The following is an 18,386-nucleotide window of genomic DNA, read 5'->3' on the forward strand; positions in this document are numbered from 1 at the left end:
GAACTCCTGACCTCAGGTGATCTGCCCGCCTCGGCCTCCCAAAGTGCTGGGATTACAGGCATGAGCCACTGTGCCCTGCCGGAGGTGTGTTTCTTACAAGGGTGGCTGTAAACCACCGGCAGCAGATGGTGGGTGGGAGGTGAGGGGCATCCTTCCTAGGGACCAGGCTGAGTGGTGGGAGCCAGGAAGCACTCTGCTGCACCTGGGTCCTGAAAGCTGGAAGGAAGAGGGAAAGCAAAATAGAAGAATGCAGTGAGCGTGCTGAGAACCGTGATCCTGAGACTGGGGCCTGAGGAGGCGGCAGGGACCAGGGAGAGGGGTGGGGCCTGCTCCTGTTCCCACCCTGCCTGAGCAGGTGGGAACCTCGATTCCTTACACCTGATGCTGGTTTGAAAGCCCCTGAGGGAGGAGTTCTGCGTTGATGGGGGCGGGGCATCGCTGAGCCTAGAGGGGCTCAGGCGTCAGGCTCCTGGGTGTCAGGGTGTCCCTCAGTGCTGCGTGGCCTGCCCACCCGTGCTCCTTCCCCAGGGGCCTGGATCATCACAGGGGGGTCCCACACCGGCGTCATGAAGCAGGTAGGTGAGGCGGTGCGGGACTTCAGCCTGAGCAGCAGCTACAAGGAAGGCGAGCTCATCACCATCGGAGTCGCCACCTGGGGCACTGTCCACCGCCGCGAGGGCCTGATCCATCCCACGGTGAGTGCGGCCCCCAAGGGAGGGGAGCCTAAGACCAGGGGTGTGGGTGACGTCTGACCGGGCGCTGTGGGAGGCAGGCGGATTGTGCAGGGGCCGGGGTGTGGGTGAGGTCTGACCGGGTGCTGTCGGGGGCAGGAGGGTTGTGCAGTGGCCAGGGTGTGGGTGAGGTCTGACTGGGTGCTGCGGGGAGCAGGTGGAGTGTGCAGGGGCCAGGGTGTGGGTGACGTCTGGCCGGGCGCTGTGGGGGGCAGGCAGAGTGTGCGGGGAAGGCGGGCACACTCAGGAGACTGGGCGCAACTCCCGGCCTACTCCTCACCCAGGTGACCCCAGATAAATGGCTAACTTGGCTGGACTCTGGTATCTTCCTCAAGGTTGTAAGAGGGGTCCATGTGAGAGTCACTCACTGTGAGGGCTCCACTAACACAGGGGAGGGAGGAGGCATGGCCAGCAGGCAGCTGGGGGGGGCTGAGCCAGGGTGATCTGACCCCGAACCGGAAATTTTAGCACTTTGAGTCCCTGTACTCAGAGGTCTCCTGCAGCCGGGAATCCCACTGTGCCGTGGTTTCTGGCAGCCAGCACACACCCCCACCTTCTCTGTCAAGGTTGAGGATGGAGCACTCCTGCCTCTGATTAAGTAGACGCAGGAGAAGCAGTTGCTTTAATCTGGAGCCTTGAGTTGGGACAGATAATGAGTCATTCAACCAGATTTTCCAAGGACACACTAACTTTGGCATAACGTGTGTGTGCCCCTGAATCCACGTGGTCAGGAAAGCCCAGGGAACACTGACCTGTGACTCACTGAGCAGGTTCCCTCGTCACCCCAGGGGTGATTTACTCCTCTGGCAGCGACACGGACACTGTACATCCATTCCCCAGGGCGGGCAGAGGACACTCCCAGATTCCCACGAGGGGCCCAGCAAGCAGTGGCCAGCCCCAGCCCGGCCTTCGCCTTCCTTTGCATCAGAATCATGAATGTGTCTGGCGGGGTCGGACTGGACCAGCTGTTGGGCTTTGCTTGCTCTTTTTACAAATTGAAAAGCTGAAGCCAGGAGCGTCTGGGTGACGTCCCAGGTCACTCCTTACTTTCCTCCCCACGCTGAGTTCAGACGACTTCCTGTGACACCACCGTTGGTGGCGTTGGTGGAGGAATGGGACTGTGGCTGCTTCCACTCAGCCACGCTCCCTCTCTGTGGACGGCGGAGGGTGTGTGTCCCAGCCCGGCTGCCGCCCTCCCTTGGGTCTGTCTCCCGGGGCTGCGGTAACCCAGGCTCACAAACCTGGTGGCTTAAAGCAGCAGAAACTTAGTCTATCAGATCTGGAATCCGCGTCGCTTGGCCATCATCCAGCCATCGGTGTTGGCGGGGCCACTTCCCCCCAGGGCCTGGGGAAAGAGCATTCCTTCCTGCCTCCAGCATCTGGGTGCTGATGGGCATTCCCCGGCCGGTGGCCACCTCCCTCCAGTCTCGGCCTCCGTGTCCCATGGCCGCCTCCCTCCAGTCTCTGCCTCCGTGTCCCGTGGCCGCCTCCCTCCAGTCTCTGCCTCCGTGTCCCGTGGCCACCTCCCTCCAGTCTCTGCCTCCGTGTCCCGTGGCCTTCTCTGTGTGCCTGTGTCAAATCTCCCCCAAGTGTTCTGTAAGAACACTCGTGATGGCGTGTAGGACCCACTAGGGTCATCTAGGGTGATGCCTTCATATCAAGATCTTTAACTGACATCTGCAAAGATGCTTTTCCAAACAAGGAAATGAGGAGCAGCACTTACCGGGTCCATGAGCAGGCCTTGATGTCTTTGGGTGACCATGATTCAGCCAACTGCGGTTGTCCCTCTGACCTCAAAGATTCCTGTCCACTCCACAGGCAAAATGTGTTCACACCATTGCTAGATCTTGGCTGGGTGTGGGGGCTCACACCTGTCATCCCAGCACTTTGGGAGGCTGAGGTGGGCGGATCACTTGAGGACAAAAGTTCAAGACCAGCTTGGCCAATATGGTGAAACCCTGTCTTTACTAAAAATACAAAAATTAGCTGGGCATAGTGGCAGGTGCCTGTAATCCCAGCTGAGGCAGGAGAATTGCTTGAACCTAGGAGCCGGAGGTCGCAGGGAACCGAGATCATGCCACTGCACTCCAGCTTGGTTGACAGAGCAAGACTCTGTCTAAACCAAACCAAACCAAACCAAACCAAACAAAATGATCCCCTCCAACTACCAACTCGTTACAGCAGAAACTCCAAAATCAAAATCTCATGTAAATATCATAAGCTTGGCCGAGTGCAGTGGCTCACACCTGTCATCCCAACACTTTGGGAGGCCAAGGCAGGCAGATCACCTGAGGTCAGGAGCTCGAGACCAGCCTGGTCAACATAGAGAAACCCTGTCTCTACAAACAATTAGCCAGGCATGGTAGTAGGTGCCTGTAATCCCAGCTACTGGGAGGCTGAGGCAGGAGAATCGCTTGAGCCCAGGAGGCGGAGGTTGCAGCGAGCCAAGGTTGTGCCACTGCACTCCAGCCTGGGTGACAGAGCGAGACACCGTCTCAAGCAAAACAAAACAAAACAAAACAAACAAAAATATCATCAGCTCAAGAGTCCCAAATGTCATCATTTAAGTCAAGGACGCTGAAGACTCTGGATCTGATCCATTCTGGGGCAGAATTTCTCTTCATGTGTACACCTGTGAGACCAGAAAACAAGTCACCTATCTCCAAAATACAAGGGAAGAGCAGGTGTAGCATCACAGCTGTAGACACTCTCATTCCCAAAGGGGGAACACGGGAGGAACGAAGGCATCACCAGCCCCAGGCAATTCCAAAACCCAGCAGGCAGAATGCACTAGGTGATAAGACCGGGGAGACCCCTCTGTGGCTTGGGCACCCCCTACCCTGCTCTGTGTCCACGGCCCTGCCTTCAGGACGATCCTTTTCCTTGAAGGTTATAGCTTTTTTTCTGCTTGAAGATTTTAAGGAGTCTGACAACCTTTCATTTTATCCCATCTCTGTCCCTTTCAGTCCAAATTTGCACTGTTTTTGTTGATATAACATTTGTGAAAACCTTGCGGTCCTCCTGTGAATGCCATAGGAATTTCTGCCAGTAGACAAAAAGGGCTCTGCGGACCTTTCATGTGATGCCGTCTCCACTCCTGGCTTCTGAGATGGTTGAGTGAATCGCAGGCTCCTTGCCTAGTCTCTTCATCAGTAGCAGGAGGTTGTTTAGACACACCCTTGGCCCTCCCTCTGTTTTATTTTTTTTGAGACAGTCTCACTCTGTCGCCCAGGCTGGAGTGCAGTGGCGCGATCTCAGCTCACTGCAACCTCCGCCTCCCGGGTTCAAGCGATTCTCCTGCCTTAGCTTCCCGAGTAGCTGGGACTACAGGCACCCACCACCACACCCAGCTAATTTTTGTATTTTTAGTAGAGGCAGGGTTTCTCCATGTTGGCCAGGCTGGTCTCGAACTCCTGACCTCAAGTGATCCGCCCGCCTCGGCTCCCCAAATTGTTGGGATTACAGGCGTGAGCCACCGTACTGGGCCCTTGGCCTTCTCTTTAGAGGCTGCCTTTTGAACAGTGAATCTCTTTTCATTTTCTGCATTATATGCGACCTGCATTATATGCGACCTGGATAGGCTGAGAATTTCCCACATCATCAAGTCCTGGTTCCGTTTTGTCTGTCAGTTTTTCCCTCAATTTCTCTCTTTCCTTTTGCATTTTGTGAGAAGCAGCAAGAAAAAAGCCAGGCCACAACTTGAACACTTTGCTTGGAGATCTTTGCGGCTAAATCTTCAAGTTCATCATTTACGGTTCTGCTCTCCACAAAACTGCACAGCACAATTCAGCCAGGCTTTCTGTCACTCTGCAGCAAAGGTGGCCTTCCCTCCAGTCTCCAGTGCCACGTTTCCTACTTCCTTCTGAGCCCTTACCGGGAGCATCTGTGATGTTCATTTTTCTGCTAAAATTCTGTTCATGTCAGTATATGTATTCTCTCTCTCTCTCTCTCTTTTTTTTTTTTTGAGACAGAGCCTTGCTCTTTTACCCAGGCTGGAGTGCAGTGGCGCGATCTCGCTCACTGCAACCTCCGCCTTCCGGGTTCAAGCAAATCTCCCACCTTAGCCTCCCGAGTAGCTGGGATTACAAGCATGTGCCACCACACCCAGCTAATTTTTGTATTTTTAGTAGAGATGGGGTTTCGCCATGTTGGCCAGGCTGGTCTCGAACTCCTGACCTCAACTGATCTGCCCACCTTGGCCTGCCAAAGTGCTGGGATTCCAGGCATGAGTCACCGTGCCTGGCCCATATATATATTTTCTAAAGCAGTTGTCCCCAGCCTTTTTGGCACCAGGAACTTGTTTCATGGAAGACAGTTTTTCCACAGATGGGGGTGGGGTGGTAAGTGGTTGGTTTGGGGATGATTCAAACACATTATGTTTATTGTGCATTTTATTTCTATTATTACATTGTAATATGTAATGAAGTAATCATACAACTCACCATAACGTAGGATCAGTGGGAGCCCTGAGCTTGTTTTCCTGCAGCTAGACGGTCCCATCATCTGGGGGTGTTGGGGGACAGTGATAGATCATCAGGCATTAGATTTTCGTAAGGGGTGTACAACCTAGGTCCTTTGCATGCACAGTTTACAGTAAGGTTAGTATTCCCATGAGAATCTAATGCCGCAGCAGATCTGACAGGAGGTGGAGCTCGGACAGTCTCACACACACAATGGGGAGTGGCTGTAAATAGGGATGAAGCTTCGCTTGCTCACCCACCACCCACCTCCTGCTGTGTGCAGCCCAGATCCTCACAGGCCACAGACCATTACCAGTCCATGGCCCAGGGGGTGGGGACCCCTGCTCTAAGGCAACAAAGCCCTCTCTACCCTGCTCCTCGCTTCCTTCTGAGCCCTTACTGCGAGTTGTTTTTTTTCTGAGACAGGGTCTCACTGTTGCCCAGGCTGGAGTGTGTTGATGCAATCCTCAGCTTTGACCTCCTGGGCTCAAGTGATCTTCCCATCTCAGCCTCCCAAGTAGCTGGGACTACAGGTGTGCACCACCATGCCTGGCTAATTTTTTTATTTTTGTAGACATGAGATCTGCTATGTTGTCCAGGCTGGTCTCGAATTCCAGGGCTCAGGTGAGCCTCCCGCCTTGGCCTCCCAAAGTGCTGGGATTACAGGCGTGAGCCACTGCGCCCGTCTCTGCAAGGCCTTTAATACCACATTCCCACCAACATTCTCTTCAAGGACGTTGAGACGTTTCCCATTCACGGTGCTTCCAAATCCTCCCGTCATCTCCCCATTGCCAGTTTCAATGCCACTTCCACATTTTGAGGTGTTTGTTACAGCAGCACCCCGCTTCCTCACCCCACACCTGTATCCGTTTCCTGTTCCTGCCGTAACAAATGACCTCAAGCCTGAAACAGCAGCATTGTGGACTCTCACGTGTCTGGAGGACAGAACTCTGAAGTCAGGGTCACACGCCTCCTGAGGCCTGGGAGGAGGGTCTGTTTCCCTGCCTCCTCCGCTCCTGGGGGCTCCGGCTTTCTCCACTTGTGGCTACGTCACTCGTCCCTGCCTCTGTGGCCCCTTGGCCTCCTGTCCTGCCTGTGTCTCCCACCACCTCTCTCCTGTGAGGACACCTGTGATGGTACTTTGGGCCCACTCGGATCATCCAGGTTAATCTTCTCATGTTTCGATCACATCTGCAAAACTGCTTTCTCCAATAAGGCCACATCCACAGATTCCAGGGATTGGGACCTGGTCTCTCTGGGGGCCGGTGTTCAGCCTGCTCGCGTTAGAGAGGCAGAGCTTTCCAGAAGCGGTGTCTGACACTTCCTGGTCATCCCAGGGCAGCTTCCCCGCTGAGTACATACTGGATGAGGACGGCCAAGGGAATCTGACCTGCCTAGACAGCAACCACTCTCACTTCATCCTCGTGGACGACGGGACCCATGGCCAGTACGGGGTGGAGATTCCTCTGAGGACCAGGCTGGAGAAGTTCATATCGGAGCAGACCAAGGAAAGAGGAGGTAGGGGAGCTTGCTTTCGAGGGTGCTTGGGCAGAGAGCACAGTGGGCTGGTCAGAGTGTCAGGTACAGCTGGTCATGACCAGGACGTTCAACAGGTGTGGCGCTCAGCAGAGAGCACAGTGGGCTGGTCAGAGTGTCAGGTACAGCTGGTCATGACCAGGACGTTCAACAGGTGTGGCGCTCAGCAGAGAGTGCAGTGGGCTGGTCAGAGTGTCAGGTACAGCTGGTCATGACCAGGACGTTCAACAGGTGTGGGGCTCAGCAGAGAGTGCAGTGGGCTGGTCAGAGTGTCAGGTACAGCTGGTCACGACCAGGATGTTCCTGGTACTCAGAGCGTCCTCAGAACACACCTGGGTTTCCTTCCTGTGTCTCTTTATACTTTGTTCCAGGAGGGTCATCTTCTCTTGCCCGTTTCAGCCAGTGGGAGGGCGGTCTGGGGGCCTGGCAGCTCACCTGTGTGCTCACAGATAATGGGCCAACCTACTTTTTTTTATTTTTTTTGAGACAGGGTCTGGAGCGCAGTGGTGTGATCTCAGCTCACTGTAGCCTCGAACTTCTGGGCTCAAGGGATCCTCCCATCACCCTCCCAAAGTGCTGGGATTACAAGCTTGAACCACTGTGCCTGGCCCTACAATTATTTTAAACCTTGATCATGGTCTGGTCTCAAGTTCAGAAATCGGAATGTACGATAGTCAAAACTTAGGATTTGATACCTTTTTCCTCATAGGTGGGATGGGATGGGTTTGAGGACGTCGGGAGGTCAAATGCGGAGTTTTGCACATCACTTGAGGAGGGTTCAAAGAGGAGATGGTGAACGGGAGGTGTCTGGCCTGTGCCCGGGTGGGCTGGGGTCCCTTGCAAGCTTCCTTGTGCATCGGACTCCCCTGGAGGGTTCCTCACCAGCTCGTGGGCCCCAGCCCCAGGGTCCAACTCAGCAGCTCCAGGTGGGCTGAGAACTTGAATTAGGAGCATGTTCCCTGGTGAGGACGATGCTGCGGTTCAGGGACCAGGGACCACACTTTGAGAACCCTTCTTGACTAGTAGGAGCATGTTCCCTGGTGAGGACGATGCTGCGGTTCAGGGATCAGGGGACCACACTTTGAGAACCCTGCTTGACTAGAACACCCAGGGTGGGATGTGTGGGTGAGTGTGTGAAGACGATGGGCCCATGGGGGGCTCACAGACAGAGTTTGCTGCCTGGGGAAAGGGGTTGCTAAGTCCTTCTCCGGCTCCACTGCTGTTGGGCTGGATGAAGTTCAGGGTGGGGCCGGGCGGATGGACACAGGATGGACCTGCTGCATGCTGCTCCCATCCACATGTGATAGGTTATGCCCACCTGCTTGGGGCGTCAGCTCTGATTGTCCATGGCCCCTCTCCCTCCCTCCCAAGAAAGCAAGCAGGGGTGGATGGGATGCAAGCGAGCGGGGAAGGTGTGGGCGGCGGGGGGCTCTTGAGTCTGCTCATTGATGTGGAACAGGCAGGTTCCCTGGGAATGTGGAGCTTTGACCTTCAATGGCAACTCAGCACTGGCAAGAGGCCTCCCAGCAGGTGCTTCAGTGTGTGGTTAGGCTGGAGCCGGCAGGGGGCAGGGGAGAGTGCCCCCAGTGCAGGGTCTTGCCCCCCACCTCTGTCCCCTCACTTGGCTCTGTGCTTTTTCTAGGCGTGGCCATCAAGATCCCCATCGTGTGCGTGGTGCTGGAGGGCGGCCCGGGCACATTGCACGTGAGTATGGCCGGGTGGGAGGGGGCATGTGTGGGCCCGTCCCGCTGCAGGCAGATGACTGTCCAAAAGTGCTTGTCTCAGAACTCAAGACTGTTGGCAAGAGGGCGATGAGCTTGCCCACCAGGAGAAGAGAAAGAGCATCTACGCTGTGTCGGGGCTGCTTCCGGCTGGGTGGAGGAGGGTCAGAGGAAGGTGCCTGGGGGAGGAGGCTGGGCTTGGCTGTGACCGGCCATTGACTGGCATGGAAGGAAAGGGTGGGGCCCCAGGGCCTGGAGTGAGTGGGGAGCCTCTGCTCCCAGGACGCGCTGGGGAGGCTGGGGGGTTTCTACAACTCTGTCTCCAAGACTCCTCCAGGAAGCATTTTTCAAAGTACAGGGCCATGGCCCCCATTCCAGATCCATGGTGCCAGCAGCTGTGTGACCGCAGATGTGGCAGGCAGCTTGAACGCGCTGCTTTGCCGGCCTTCCTTCCCGACGCTAACCCTAACCGCTTTGCGGCGTGCAGGGTGCGAGGCGACCTCACCTGCTGTAGGAATGTACGAGGACATATAGCCTGAGGATCTGGAGCAAGAGTATGGGCTTTTGTGAAGGATGGGATCATAGGCAATGTCCCATTCATGTTTCATGATTGCAGGAGGTCAAAACAGAGCCTTGGGGGCTTGAGGCTGAACAGGAATCCATAGAGCACTGGGTCCCCACTCCCTGTGCGTGCCGAGTACCCTTCACGGCTCTCCTGCTGGGGCGGCTGCACCCACCTCCTTACCCCAGGCTGATGCTCATGCACACGGCAGGGTCCTTCCTGCCAAACGGCTTTGTGGCCAGTCCCTTCCCGAAGTCCAGCATACCTTGGAGCCCAGGGGCCCTCCTCATGGCCCTGCGCTTACTGTGGGCTTTTATGAGGTCGGTGACTCCAGGTCCATGCAGCGTCCCCTTTGCTGCGAGGCCCTCACGTCTGCAGGTCCATGGGTAAAAATGCTGGGAGTCTTTGATTCTGCTGGTGCTGAGGCCTGAGAGGTGCCAGGTGTGCAGCCCCCAGTGTGTTGGGGCAGCTCCCTCTTCCCCCAGAGCAGGGGATGCCACCAAACTAATAAGTGCTTTCAGTGGATCTCGGAGTAGTGTTAGCCAGCCCTGCCCTTAGCTGGCCTTGGAGAATTCTCCATTTCAGAAAGCATCGGAACGAGGCGAGGACCCAGTCCTGGGCTCACACCCCCACCTGCCTTGCAGACCATCTACAATGCCACCACCAACGACACCCCCTGCGTGGTCGTGGAGGGCTCGGGCCGCGTGGCCGACGTCATTGCCCAGGTGGCCAACCTGCCTGTCTCGGACATCACTATCTCCCTGATCCAGCAGAAACTGAGCGTGTTCTTCCAGGAGATGTTTGAGACCTTCACGGAAAGCAGGATTGTCGAGTGGACCAAAAAGGTGAGGCTGACGGGCGCGACGGTCACCAGCATGTGGCTGCTTCCCAGAGACACTGTCAGCCTGGTGGGCAGGACCAGGACTCACGGACCGATGCGGAGAACCCACCGGGTCTGAGCGGGTGCCAGAGCGATTTGCAGAGGGCGGGGCACAGGTGGGAAGCCTCCTGGCTGGGTTCCGGAGGTCGGATCCCATGACAGCACGTGAAAGGAGGGTGTGGACCTCACTAGCAGCGCACCAGGGCGGGATGGGGACACTTCTGGGCTCAGCGGTGCTGTGAAAAGGGTCTGCTGGATTGAAGGGGTGGGAGGCAGGCACCGGGGAGGCCTCAGCCGAGTCGGGCAGCAGGGCAGCTGCTGAGTAATGGCTGTGGGTCGCAGGGTCCAGTCCAGATCATAGCCTCATAGGTGAGTTAATGGAGGCATGGAGAGTGGCCTCAGGAGGGGCCATCGCCCCAGTCCAGGGGCAGATTTTGGGTGGCCCCTGCCATGACCCCAGCCTCCAGAGGGGGTCAGTTGTGAAGGGCCATGGTTGGTCAGCCCTGGCTACCCCACCAAGCCCTTTACCTAGGGGGCGGGCTCCAGTGGAGAGCCCCTCCCCTCCCTGTGCCTGCTGGTTCCAGGGTCACCTGACTCAATTCCTGGCAGGATTCTTTGCAGGGGCTGGCACTGGGGCCTTTTCATCCTCAGTTTCCCAGCAAGCCGGGGCCGGCGGAGCCTTCTGTCTGTGTCTTTCCTGCAGACCCTGGACATCCCGAGGTTCTGAGTGGCTGACATGCACTTTCCACAGCTCCCACTGTGTTTAATTTGGGCTCTGTGGGCAGTGGTGACCCCCAGCTGCAGGCCACAGGGACACACGTATTTGGCCAGATTGGGCCTGTGGAGAGTGGATTAAAAATGAGCACCCTCAGGAACCATGGGTGTCGGAAGGGCTGGATGGAGGTCTTGGCCCTGTAGGCCGATCCAGAAGCAGAGTTTCTGTGACTGGTGATTTGCAGGTGGCACAGTGACCTTGTTTTCTTCTGTGCTTTGTGATGGTCTCAGAGTGACCTTGTTCTGCACAGATGTCTTCTGAGACCATTTTTGTCCGTCAGGAGAATAACATGATGTAGCTGCAAGCGTCAGATCAGTTTGTGAAAACATCACCGTCCGGCTGTGAGCGGCCGCTCAGCTCCCGACGTCAGGGCGGCTTTCTTTCCTTCCCGGTGCCACTGGGACTTTTCAGGCAGGCCCTGGAGCCCTTTCTCTGCTGGTTGATAAATTATTCAGGCAATTCTCAGAACTGAGTTTAATCTGCTGTTGTTGAAAGGTGCTTATTTTTAATGCACTCTCCATAGCCACGCCAAGGCCCTGAAAGTAGTGCTTTCACACACAGCCGTCAGGCCTCAGCAGGGGCTCGGCATTCGCTGATGCTCCTGCTCAGTGGGGAGGGGCCCAGTCACACAGCCAGGGTCAGTGCGCTCCTTTAACATGCCTTCTCGGAGTGTCCGTCTACACTGTGGAGGAGTTGCGGAGCCACCCTCGGGTGCTGCCACTGGTGGGCGGCCCCGTCAGAGGGGTCCGGGGGCCTCCTTGCAGGGGCCCACAGCTGTGGCCAGGAAGAAGTTGCCCACCCTTGTTCAGCCTTGCCTTTCTCATCTGTCAAGTAGGGGTACTGAGTGCTCTACTCCGACGAGGAAACGAGGCCCTGGTGTCCATATGGGCTCAGACGCTGGGAGCTGCTTCGCCCTATGAGGATGGGGGTGCTGAAAGCCAGGAGACCTTCGGCTGCTGGATGAGGGTGGAGTTCGCCAGGGAGCCCAGGATGTGTTTTGGAGTTGTCACGAAAGCTGGACACCGAGGGATGGGGCAGTGTTGGGGTCTTAGGCATGGAGGTGGAGTGTGAGGAGCCCTCCAGGTGAGGGCAGAGTCTATGTGGAGGCAATGGGCCCAGGCTGGGGATGAGGAGAGAAGCAGGGGAGGCCAGGTGTGGCTGGCCTGGGGAGCCAGAGGGACAAGGATGAGGCTCACTTTGGGAGTACCGGGAGCCATGGGAAGGTGTGTTTGTGGAGTTGCCTGCCCTGGACACAGGGGGAAGGCGCTTCAAGGAGGAGTAACTATAGTGGACGTACCTGCTAGGGATGCCATGATGGATGGATGGATGGATGAATGGATGGATGAATGGTGGGTGGGTGGTAGCTAGATGGATGGATGATGGGTGGGTGTGTGGATGGATGGATGGAAAGATGGATGGATGAATAGATGGATGGATGGAAAGATGGATGGATGAATGGATGGATGAATGGTGGGTGGGTGGTAGCTAGATGGGTGGATGATGGGTGGGTGTGTGGATGGATGGATGGAAAGATGGATGGATGAATAGATGGATGGATGGAAAGATGGATGGATGAATAGATGGATGGATGGAAAGATGGATGGATGAATAGATGGATGGATGGAAAGATGGATGGATGAATAGATGGATGGATGGATGGTAGGTGGGTGGGTGGGCATGTGGATGGATGGATGGATGGATAGATGGGTAGCTAGATGATAGGTAGATTAGATGGATGGATGGATGGATAGATAGATAGACAGACAGATAGGTGATAAAATGGATGGACTGGGCACAGTGGCTCACACTTATAATCCCAGCACTTAGGGAGGCTGAAGTTGGTGGATCACTTGAGGTCAGGAGTTTGAGACCAGTCTGGCCAACATGGTGAAACCACATCTGTACTAAAAATACAAACATTATCCAGGCATGGTGGTGGGTGCCTGTAATCCCAGCTACTTGGGAGGCTGAGGTAGGAGAATTGCTTGAAGCCAGGAGGCAGAGGGTGCAGTGACCCAAGATCGTGCCACTGCACTACAGCCTGGGCAGCAGAGCAAAAAGTCTGACTCAAAAAAAAAAAAAAGATGAATGAATTGATATGATAGATAGACGGATAGATATAGATAGATAGACAGATAGATAGATGGATGATAGATAGATAGTGGGTGGGAGGTAGATAGATAAGTGGATGGATGAATGGTTGGTAGGTGGGTGTGTGTATGGATGGATGGAAAGATGGATGGATGGATGGATAGCTAGACAATAGATAGATACATACATGTGGATGGATAGATGGATACATGGATAGATGGATAGGTAGATAGATACATACATATATACATAGATGAAACACACACGGATGGATAGATATATACACGGATGGATAGATAGATGGATTTATAGATAGATTACATAGATAGGTAGATGGATAGATGCATAGATGGATGGATAGATCAGATTAGGTAGATAGATGGATAGATGCATAGATGGATAGATAGATCGATTGATCGATCGACAGACAGATAGATAGATAAGTAGACAGATAGATAGGCAGGTAGGCAGGTGGTGAGGAGTGGCCTGGGCTTAGCAGGAGGGTTAGGAGGAGCAGCCTTGCATGAAGCTGCACTATCATCAGGGTGAAGATCCGTTGCCCTTGGATTGTGTTTTCCACCCAACAGACTCTCACAAACATGGTGTATTTGGTCCCCATGGATCTTCATCTGCACCATCTAAGGCAAGAGGAGATGTGGTGGTGTCCTGGCCACAAGGGCAGGCAGGACCCAGGGCTCTGGCTGTGTCCAGGGCCTCAATTCTATGTGTCCTGGAGGAGGCAGGGGTTCAGGAGTCACTGTGTGTCTCACTTAGAAAATGCTTGTTGCAGATCCAAGATATCGTCCGGAGGCGGCAGCTGCTGACTGTCTTCCGGGAAGGCAAGGATGGTCAGCAGGACGTGGATGTGGCCATCCTGCAGGCCTTGCTGAAAGGTGAGGGTCAGGGAACATGGGGGCAATGGGGTGGCCAGAACATGGGCTCTGAGGACCCTAAGTTCTAGTCTTGAAGTGCCATGATTCTGGGAACCAGAATATTCCTCCTTGGTCAGAAACCCTGGCCAGAGGGCAGCTGGCGATGGGTAGGTGGGCGCCTGCCTGTCACCTGATGTTAGAGGTATGAGCTCCTTTATTTGTAACTGGAATCCGAGTGCAGCCTGTGTCATTTTTACCTTTGTGGTGATCATAATTTATCATAAAACTTCAGGGTGGAAAGAAAGATTGCAGAAGTTGCCTCTCTCAACTTCCTGCTTGCTGGCTACTTTAGCTTCTCTACCTCTGATGCAGGAAAGAGTGTAGAGGCAGAGCAGGGCCTCAGGAATGGTGCAATGGAGTCGAGCTGTAGTGGCTGTCTGTGTAACTTCTGTTGCTTAGCCTGGCCCATTCTCCAGACCACAAACATCACTGTCCTCTTCTCATGCCACAGGAGAGAAGGCTTATGCCTCCTTGTCTTACCCAGCTGGCACCTGACACCAGGAAGCCTTGGTCTTATATGTGCTCCTCCCACCCGATGCTGAGCTTCTCACCCTCCAGGGTTGGAGGCCCCAGGCTGATTCTGAAGGGCTCAGGAGAGTGGGTCCAGGCTGGGATCAGCAGGGAACTTTTGTGATAAAGGCCAGACTTTCATCTTGTTTCTGTGTTGATTTGAGACTCCCCTTATTAAGGACTTGATGTTGTGCATAAAACCTCACAGCAACAGCAAGATGATGGACTACATATTAGACCACAAATTATGTCTTAATTTATCTCTCAATAGATTTAAGATAGATATTATGCAAATTATCTACTCTGACAAAAAGATGAAGTTAGGAATTAATAATGGATGTAAAAGTGGAAAATTCACAAAGTTGTGGAAACTAAACAACACTACCTTAAACAGCCAATGGATCAAAGAAGAAATCAAAAGGGAAATCAAGAAACCAATGAAAACAAAAGCACAATATATCAAAGCTTATGGGACATAGCAAAAACAATGCTAATGGAGAAATTTGTAGCTATAAATGCTTACATTAAAAAATAAGATCTTAAACCAACAACTTAACTTTACAACTTAAGTAATTAGAAAAATCAGAACAAATGAAATCCAAAAGTAGCAGAATGAAGGAAATAGTAAAGATTAGAGCAGCAATCAATGACATAAAGAATAGAAAATTGAAGAGAAAATCAATAAAGTAAAAAATTGGTTATTTGAAAAGATCAACAAAATTGACACACGTTTAGCTAACTGGACTAAGAAAAAAGAAAGAAGATTCATATTATTAAAATTAGAAATGACAGTAGGGACATTACTCCTGACTCTACAGAAATAAAAAGGATTCTGTGAACAATTGTATGCCAACAAGTTGGATAACCTAGATGTGTTAGTCTGTTTTATGTGACTAAAACAGAATACCACAGACTAAGTACTTTATAAACTACCTAGTACTTTATAAATCAATCACTGACCATTTTTGCCTTCCCAGAGGATGGTCAGCATCTGGCAAAATTGAGGGGCCAGCATTTGGCAAGGGCCTGCCTTTTGTCATTCCAGAATGACAGCACACACATGCCCTTCCAGTGGAAGGCAGAAGGGTAAGGGAGCACGCAGACGCATGAAAGAGAGTAAGAAAGCAAGAGAGAGCTAAACTTGCTTTTTATAACAAGGCCACTCTTGCAATAACTAACCCACTCCCAAAATAAGACATTAATCCATTCATGAAGGCTTTGCCCTGTAATGGATCACCTCTATTAGGCCCCACCTCCCAACACTGTTATACTGGGGATTACATTTACAACACATGAACTTTGGGGAAAACATTCAAGCCATAGCACTAGATGAAATGAACACATTTCTAGAAGCATAAAACTTACCAAGACTAAATAATAAAAAAATCAAAACTCTGAATAGACCTATAAGTAGTAAGGAGACTGAATCAGTAATAAAAAATCTCCCCACAAAAGTTTTAGGGCTGATAGCTTCACTGGTGAATTCTACCAAATGTTTAAAGAACTAACACCAATCCTTCTCAAACTTTCCCCAACAATTCAAGAAGGAAAACTTCCTAATTCATTCTGTGAGGCCAGCATTACTCTGATACCAAAGACAGACACTGCAAGAAAAGAAAACTACAGACCAATATCCATTATGAATATTGATACAAAATTCCTCAACAAAATATTAGCATACAAAATTCAGTAGCATTAACAGGATTATACACTATGACTACATGAGATTTATTCCTGGAATGCAAGGATGGTTCAACATATGAAAATTAATCAATACATCACATTAATGGAATGATGGGGAAAAAACCATAATTATCTCAACTGATACATTTGACAAAATTTGACACCCTTTCATGGTAAAAACATTCAACAAATTAGGAATAAAAGGAAACTACCTTGATGTAATAAAAGCCATATATGAAAAACTCAGCGAATATCATGTTCAATGGTGAAAGACTGGGACATAGCAAAAACAGTGCTAATGGAGAAATTTATAGCTATAAATGCTTACATTAAAAAATAAGATCTTAAACCAACAACCTAACTTTACAGCTTAAGTAATTAGAAAAATAAGAACAAATGAAATCTTTTCCTCCAAGATAGAAATAAGGGAAGGATGCATACTTTCATCACTTCTATTCAACATTGCATTGGAAGTTCAAGCCAGAGCAATTAGACAAGAAAAAGAAATAAAACTTATAAATTGGGAAGGAAGAAGTAGAATTATTTATGTTCACAGATGATATGACTTTCTTATTTGTCCATTTTCACACTGCTATAAAGAACTGCCCAAGACTGAGTAATTTATAAAGGAAAGAGGTTAAATTGACTCACAGTTCAGCATGCCTTGGAAGGCCTCAGGAAACTTACAATCACGGTGGAAGATGAAGGGGAAGAAAGGCACTGTCTTCACAAGGTGACAGGAAGGAGAGGTGCCAAATGAAGAAGGAAGAGCCACTTCTAAAACCATCAGATCTCATGAGAACTTACTATCATGAGAACAGCATAAGGGAAAGCGTCCCCACAATCCAACTACCTCCACCTGGTCTCTCCCTTGACACATGGGGATGATAGGGATTCTAATTCAAGATGAGATTTGGGTGGGGACACAGAGCCTAACCATATCAATTTTCTGTGCAGAAAACCGTAAAGATTCCACAACATACCCCTGAACTAAGAAATGAATTCGGCAAAGTAGCAGGACACAAAATCAATACACAAAAATCTGCTGCATTTGCTGGGTGTGGTGGCTCACACCTGTAATCTCAGCACTTTGGGAGGCCAAGGTGGGCGGATCACGAGGTCAGGAGATCAAGACCATCCTGGCTAATATGGTGAAACCTCATGTCTACTAAAAATACAAAAAATTAGCTGGGTGTGGTGGCAAGTGCCTGTAGTCCCAGCTACTCAGGAGGCTGAGGCAGGAGAATGGTGTGAACCCAGGAGGCAGAGCTTGTAGTGAGCTGAGATCACGCCACTGCACTCCAGCCTGGGTGACAGTGAGACTCCGTCCCCCCCAAAAAGAAAATCTGCTGCATTTCTATACACTAAAAATGAATAATCAGAAAAGGAAATTGTGAAAACAATTCTATTTACAGTAGCATCAAAAAGAAAAAAATACTGAGGAATTAATTAAACCAAGGGGGTGAAAGACTTGTACAATGAAAACTGTTAAACATTACTGAAAGAAATGAAAGAAGACATAAATAAATGGAAAGACATCCCATGTTCATAAATTGGAAGCCTTAATATTGTTAAGATGTCAATACTACTCAAAGAAATCTACAGATCCAATGCAATTCCTATCAAAACCCCAGTGATTTTTTTTTTTTTTGCAGAAATAGGAAAGCCCATCCTAAAATTCATGTGGAGTCTAAAGGGATCCCAAACAGCCAAAATAATTTTGAAAGGGAAGAACAAAGCTCAAAGACTCACACTTTCTGATTTCTAAACTCACTACAAAGCTATAGTAATCAAAACAGTGTGGTAATGGTGTAAAGAAAGACATAGAGGGCTGGGTGTGATGGCTCATGCCTGTAATCCCAGCACTTTGGGAGGCCAAAGTGGGCTGATTGCTTGAGCTCAGGAGTTTGAGACCAGCCCAAGCAACATGGTGAAACCGTGCCTCTATAAAAAATATAAAAGCTGGGCAAGGTGGTTCATGTTTGTAGTCCCAGCTGCGTGGGAGGTTGAGGGGAGAGGATCACTTGAGCCCAGAAGGTTGGGGCTGCAGTGAGCTATGATTGCACCACTGCACTCCAGCCTGGGCAACAGAGCAAGACGCTGTCTCAAAAAAATCCCAAAAAGATATGGAGACCAATGGAATAGAATAGTGAGCCCAAAAATAAACCCTCACATATATGGTCAAATGATATTTGACAGGAATGCAAAAATCATTCAGTGAGGAGAGGGACAGTCTTTTCAACAAATGATGTTGGATAAACTGGATATCCACATGCCAAAGAATCAAGTTAGACCCCTACCTAACACCATATACAAAAACTAACTCGAAGTAGAACAAGGACTTCTGAATATAAGACCTAAACTCTTAGAAGAAAGCACAGGGCAAAAACTTCATGACAAAGGATTTGGCAGTGGTTTCTTGGCCATGACACCTAAGGCACAGGAAACAAAATAGATAAATTGGGCTTTATGAAAATTAAATAATTTTGTTCATCAAAAGATATT

The 18,386-nt window shown here is 51.2% G+C and overlaps 1 protein-coding gene across 1 annotated transcript in view; it reads left to right on the forward strand.

The window, feature by feature from the left end:
- TRPM2 (transient receptor potential cation channel subfamily M member 2) overlaps nucleotides 1-18,386 on the forward strand; it is a 91,510-nt gene that overhangs the window by 18,391 nt on the left and 54,733 nt on the right. The window contains exons 5-9 of the mRNA XM_024239278.3: nucleotides 529-695; nucleotides 6,529-6,709; nucleotides 8,370-8,431; nucleotides 9,655-9,855; nucleotides 13,547-13,649. Of these exons, the coding sequence (XP_024095046.3) occupies nucleotides 529-695; nucleotides 6,529-6,709; nucleotides 8,370-8,431; nucleotides 9,655-9,855; nucleotides 13,547-13,649 (714 nt within the window). The remainder of the gene's footprint in view (nucleotides 1-528; nucleotides 696-6,528; nucleotides 6,710-8,369; nucleotides 8,432-9,654; nucleotides 9,856-13,546; nucleotides 13,650-18,386) is intronic.

The sequence above is a fragment of the Pongo abelii genome, chromosome 22, assembly GCF_028885655.2.
Source record: "Pongo abelii isolate AG06213 chromosome 22, NHGRI_mPonAbe1-v2.0_pri, whole genome shotgun sequence".
Taxonomy (NCBI): domain Eukaryota; kingdom Metazoa; phylum Chordata; class Mammalia; order Primates; family Hominidae; genus Pongo; species Pongo abelii.